Source organism: Lolium perenne, chromosome 7, assembly GCF_019359855.2.
Source record: "Lolium perenne isolate Kyuss_39 chromosome 7, Kyuss_2.0, whole genome shotgun sequence".
Lineage (NCBI taxonomy): Eukaryota > Viridiplantae > Streptophyta > Magnoliopsida > Poales > Poaceae > Lolium > Lolium perenne.
The window spans coordinates 100004234-100010546 of record NC_067250.2 but is presented as its reverse complement, the minus strand read 5'-3'; the positions used below and the strand labels follow the sequence as shown (position 1 = coordinate 100010546).

General features: G+C 47.6%; 1 protein-coding gene across 1 annotated transcript; it reads right to left on the bottom strand.

Annotated features, from left to right (window-relative positions):
- Window positions 1-1765: 1765 nt before the first annotated feature.
- LOC127316494 (acyl-[acyl-carrier-protein] desaturase 7, chloroplastic) lies at window positions 1766-3448 on the bottom strand. Its single transcript, XM_051346905.2, has 2 exons — window positions 3266-3448; window positions 1766-3181 (listed from the first exon to the last, which is right to left on the bottom strand). Exons 1-2 carry the CDS (start codon window positions 3349-3351, stop codon window positions 1975-1977), a joined length of 1293 nt encoding a protein of 430 aa, XP_051202865.1. The 5' UTR covers window positions 3352-3448; the 3' UTR covers window positions 1766-1974.
- Between the last annotated feature and the right edge of the window lie 2865 nt (window positions 3449-6313).

Here is a 6313-nt window from a genome sequence, read left to right as displayed (position 1 = left end):
GATGACTCCTGTTCTTCATCAGACAATTCAGGTTGAAAGAGGTCAATGACTTCTTGTAGCACATGCAATTGAACCGTGCCACTGCAGCGATGATCCCTGCTCCAGCGTTCTCCACAGGTATAGCAAAGCCCTCGAGCATGCCTATAATTGCGCAGTGCTGACCATTTACTGTCAGTGGAATTACCCTGTGACTGCTGTCCTTGCTTCTGTTTAGTGTCAGATGCTGAACTGGACGACAATTCATTGGAGGAGGAACCTGTTGGAGGAGCAGGTAATGGTAATGGTCGCCTTGATGGAGGTAACGTAAGTAAGGACGGTGGAGCCTGTAGCAGCATTTGTTGTCAATGAGATTGCTGGTACTGCCTCGGTTGATCACCCACCTCTTCCTGCAACAGAGCGAGAGAATAGGCAGTATCGAGATCTTTGGGCCGCTGAATAGCTACAGCAGCTCGCACAGTATGCTTTAAACCATCAACGAATCTAGTAACATAGTGCATGGAGTCTAAATTTGGTTCATAAGCTGTCAATTGGTCTATGAGTTCAGAAAAACTTTCTATGTAAGCTGATACGGTACTGATTTGGTGTATATGGTATACCTGTCGTAACATGGGCTGATGTTGATCTCGACCAAAACGAACCACCAGCCATGAACAAAACTCTTCCCAACTAGCTGTTGCTATTTTGCGTTGCACTGACTGCAGCCAACGCGCAGCAGCGCCTTCAAACTTCATGGTAGCCACGGGAATCCACATCGATCGATGCGTCCCGTACATAGCAAAGTAATCCTCGCAGCGTTGCTGCCACAATTTGGGACACTCGCCGTCGAATTTTGGGAAATCAACCTTGGGCAACGAACGGTGTTGTGTGTGTGACTCAGTGTCTCGGTGATGGGAGGAGGAACTATCGGTGCGACGGAAACTATGGTATGCAGCATCAGGATAGAAAGTAGGATGGCGACTGCCTTGCGCACCTCTGACCGGAGGAGGCACATAAACACCGCTGGTGTCATGGGCCTTCCCCCGGAGTAGTTTGTCGTCGCCGAGCCCGTCCGGGCAAGCTTCGCCGTCTCGCGGCGTGAGAGGTGGCGTGGAAGCGGATGCCGACGCTGCCATGGGCTTGGGGTCGCCGCCTTCCATGCGCGCGTGGATCGCACCGATCTCGTCACGGATCTCGCTCAGCGCCGCCATGGTGATGCCGTGGAGATCTAGCGCCTCCCGCTTGTGATCCGCAAGTGCCGCCGCCGCCTCGGCCTTCTGCTCGTTGACGAGCTTGACCATGGTGTCGAAGATCTGCTGCTTGGTGAAGCCCTCCACTTCCATGGCGATTTTTCTGGTGTACTGGCGGGTGCGGTGGTGGGAGGGTGGGGGAAAAATTTGCTCCAGATCGGAACGGCTCTGATACCAGATTGTTAACTCCTATCTACCATATGAATTCTAGATCGAGATCCACAACAGTTCTATATAATCCACACCAGATTCAACACAGGATTCGATTACAAGCTTCCTCTCTACCTCGGCCGAAGCCGCTACTAACAAGCCAACCTCTCCCTGACGATGACCATCGCTATTTGAACCCCCTCTGGTTGCGTAGACCAGCCGTCAGTCTCTGAGCCGGGCTGGTACACGTTTGGTCCTGGTGCTCCTGGGCCTTCCTCTTGGGCCGTTGACTGGACTGGCCAATGGTTCGCTAACATTTTAACATTTGTGTTGTAACGGGCCGACATTTATTTTCATATACGAGAACATTTATTTCGATACAGGGGAAATTATTTTTTTAACACATACTAAACTTTTCTTGTTATTGAAATATTTTATAAGAGCAAATACAGTTTTCGAGATTATAAATACGGAGTAATAAAACTTCGCCGAGCTGTGCCGACGTGCAGCTCATGTGAAATCCCTTGAGGAATGATGAGGATGCAATCTTGCAAAACAAAACAAAAAAGATGAGGATGCAGTGAGCGCAGAGCCGCGATTAGAGGTTGACGGGCCTACAGAAGATCCAGCTAAACGGGACGGACGTTGTGGCCCGCTGAGCACTACGGTGGTGGGCCCTTTCCTCCAGCCTGCGGATCTTGTGCGGCAGCGCGCAGACGTACTCCTGGGCGCGCCTCCCTTCGCCGGTGAGCCCGTCACCCAGCTCCTCCACGCGCCACTGCTTGATCAGGTGCTCCACGATGCCGCGGTAGTCGGACGCCCTGTACACCCCGGCCTGCTGCGCCACGGCCGCGTAGTCCGCGAAGAGGTCGCCGCCCGGCGCGTGGCATCCGTCGTCCATGAGCGACGCCGGCATGGTGATCCGGCGGCGCATCATGTACGCCAGCGCCCGCACGGCGCCGTCCGGGTCGACCTCGAACAGCTTCCCCACGACGCGAGTGTAGGCCGCCTCGTGCCGCTTCTCGTCGGAGGCGATGGCGCCGCACACGCGCGCGAGCGCCGCGTCGCCGTGCTCCCCCGCGAGGCGCGCCGTGTTGCCGTGCGAGATGGAGGTGGCGCGCTCCTGGAAGGCCACGTAGATGAAGCCGTGGTACGGGCTCCGCGCGGCGTTCATGACCATGCCGGACTGGATGAGCCGGTGGACGGTCGTCTCGACCCGCCGCATGTCGACTCGGCCGGAGAGGAAGAGGTACCTGTTGAGCACGTCGCCGTGGCGGTTTTCCTCGGCGGACCAGCCGCGGATCCAGCGCGCCCAGGCGGTGCCGCTGTCGCCGGTGAGATCGCGCACGCCCTCGAACCGGTTGGGTATGCTCTGGTACGTGGGCAGCGCCTCCTCGGTGACCATGTTGCCCACGAGGCAGACGAGGTGCGCGTCGGGGATGCCGGCCGCGCGGGCACGGAGCTCGCAGCAGGCCGCGTGGAAGCCGTCGGCCCCCAGCATCGCCGGGTCAGGCAGCATGTCCGACGGCTGCCACGCCGCATCCATGGGCTTGAGAAGAGGCAGCACGTTGGCCTCCGCCCACGGCTCCAGCTGGTCGAACACCTCCAGCTTGGACGGCTCCAGGTACCTCAGCCATTCCTCGTCACCCTCTTCCTCCTGCTGCTGCTTCTTCTTATTCGGCTTAATCGCTGATGCGGCCGCGCTTCTATCATGAGCTGCTATGTCGGCCGGCCGTGTTGCAGGTGAGCACTTGTTCATGTCCGCCGCCATGATTCTTGTTCGACCAGCGGTACCAGTGCATCTCCTGCGTACAATTACAACGTAAGGTGTACATGTACCAAATTTTCATGATCTAGGAACAACATAAAACTAATTAGCTGGTCCGTACCAGTATGGTACTGAAAGATTCATCAGTGTTTTAGCCCATGGCCGAGAATGGTAGTACACTGGTAGCAATCCTTGCAGCGTTGCCATACAAATCTAGCTAAGCTAATGCTAATGAAATGCACCGATAAAAGGTAGTTCAAATATGGAATGGAAGTATGTGTGAGAGAGAGGAACGATGCATAGCTCGGGGGGTGACTGCTTATTTATAGCCCTCGGAAGGGAGAAGGAAATGAGATTTTTAAATTGCAAAGGTGTATTTTCTTCTAAAAAGGGTTCACGCATTAAAAAGAACTAGGGGATACCCCACGCGTTGCGGCGGAATCTTTAGCTTACATTAAGAGATAAGTAACAAATGGAATGCATGCTTGAATGTTCAAGGGGCAATTGATCGCACGATAGTATGGTAATTTTCTAAACCTATGGATTTAGTGAAATTTTTATCTGAATTGACCACCAAATGAATGTGACATAAATAGTAGCTTCAAATTGGTCGAACATGACAGCATACATATCCCTATGAAGATCAAAAGGTATATAAAAGTGAGTCGTTGTAAAATTGTGAAGTTATTGGACAAAACTAAATAGCTATCAGATCTTATTGGTGCAGGTTTTGCATCCATCCATGTTTATCAAGTGTAGTGTTTCTTTTTTTCCAGGGGAAAGTACAATAGTTCTTCAAATAGGAACTACATACTGTTAGCAATGCCATGATAAATGTTGCACTTGTTCGGAAAGCTAAGTCAAACCCCCGCCTACGAAAAATATCAGGTCCTCTCTAATCTGGTTGGATTGTAAAACCACATCCTATAAATACACAAAATATTTGTTTGGCATAAATCACAAATCACGGTGCTACAATATGTAGGTTGTAAATAAAATGGCATTGAGGATCGCTACCGTATAAGCTTGCTCAGGCTAGCATCATAGTAGGACATGATCCATAACAAAAATAGAGAAGATACGTGATACTTTCATTCAGTTAACCATATTTGTACGTAATGTACGTTGACAAACAACTCAATCTGTTACAACATTCACATAATCGGAGAAACGAAAATCAACAATTATAGATAATTTAATTTTATTGGATCTGTAGTGATGGCCTGCCTGCATAGAACACATGAACAATAGCACAATTGTCCAGAAATAAATTTATTTGAACATATATCTGACCTGATTGAGAAAATGGAGCTGGTCAAGATGAGTGGGAGGACAGGCTTAGGCATCGTTCCAGAAATTCCTACCATGACCCACCGTACAGTTTGGAATTTGACATCAGTGTATCCTTCAGCTTGTAGTTCCTGTAACAAAAAAAGAATTCGTGTTATCTGGTGTTGCAATCAAATAGAATATTAAGTGCTGATGAAATTTTTGATTGCTTCCTCCAATGAAACCCGAACACCTCGGGCAGAGCAAGAATCTATGCTAATAGCGGGCCGAAGATTAGGGGAGATGATGGGCAGTCCAGATCACGCTGACTTTGAAACAACAAAAACTGATGAATCTAGAAGAGGCCGCAGACACTTTGGTGTAGACGATGGGGATGGAAACATGCGAAATCGGCACTGCTTAAAAGGGAGCACACGTCCATCCCACTACGAAATTTATTGATAGAGAAGATGAGAAGGGATGCGTAATAATTTTCTAGTGGGGAAACGAAGAGGAGCGGAGGGAAAAGAACAATGACTTAACTTGGCTCCACGCCATTACAAAAGATATCCATATGGGGGTGCGTCTTATGGGAATAGTAGACAGCCATAGATCTAAAATCAGATGGATAGAAATAATTGGGATGATGTGGCTGCACCAAATTTCAGCTTGCAAACATTAAATGGATTTTAGTGGGATGAAGTTTACAGATATTATAGATATTTACACTATACAAGCTATTATTCATATAGTACCACAATATTATAATACGATAATATCACTTGACTGAGAATTAAGCTAATTCAGATATATTCGTTTCTTTAGGAAAACGACCCTGTATTTTCTCCTCTCCCTGCTCCAAATGTGCATGTATTTCATCTATATAACCAGGGTTAGAGGCACCATAATTGTACATACTATTTTCTTCGGAAATATCATGTATACTAAGATGAGTAGCTTCTCCTTTTTCTCCGAAATTTTTGAGCATGGCGATTTTTGCTAACACGGCGCGTACGTCACGTGGACCTGCTCGCCCGCACCACATGTTTTTTGTTTTAAAATGGGGTTGCTCCAGCCTCGCATCAATAGTTGCATACGACTCTTTATTGCACAAATCTCCATAGACTATTACAAAAATGGATCCGAAAGGGTCTCAACGTGGATAAGTCACTTAAAGATGCCTAAAAATTGTTGCGGAAACATCAAGTTGTGATGCGCCTCTCAAATTGTCAACCGCACTAGATGTAGCAATCTTGTGCGACCATCGCCAAACGCTTGCACCTAATATCCATGTTGTGGCGATCATCCGTCGGCTGAAATAAATACCACATATGAATCCCAAGTGGGTAACCAAAAAAATAACATGCAAAAAAGATAGGAAACTTTTTTTTGTTAAAGATAAAATCATTATGGACAATCCATATGTCCCATAACAAAGCGCACACACCAACTCTAACGTGGCCTTTGTCTTTTTTTTTTGGCAACACCATTTAACCAATTGCCAATTTTTCTTGTAATATTAGAAGGAGGAGAATGTTGAAAGTCTTGTAAATAATCCTCCAAATAATGACATGAGAAAAATAGACGTTGTATTGTCTATTGCTGATCACGGAAACACAATTTTGAGCAACCATACCAATTTCAATTGATAAGATTACCTTTTGTTAAAATCACTTCCTTATGAAGGAACCACATAAAAAATCTAATTTTATGTGCAACCTTAATTTTTCAAATATATTTTTTAAGGTCTATACTGTGACCATTAAGCAAGTTAAGGTACATAGATTTCAGAGTGAGAGTGCCCGAAGTGGTTAGAGACCACTGAAAAACATCGTCCCGACCATCATATGATGCATAACAAGATGTACCCATCTAGCCCGTTTATTCCCCAATAAGACTC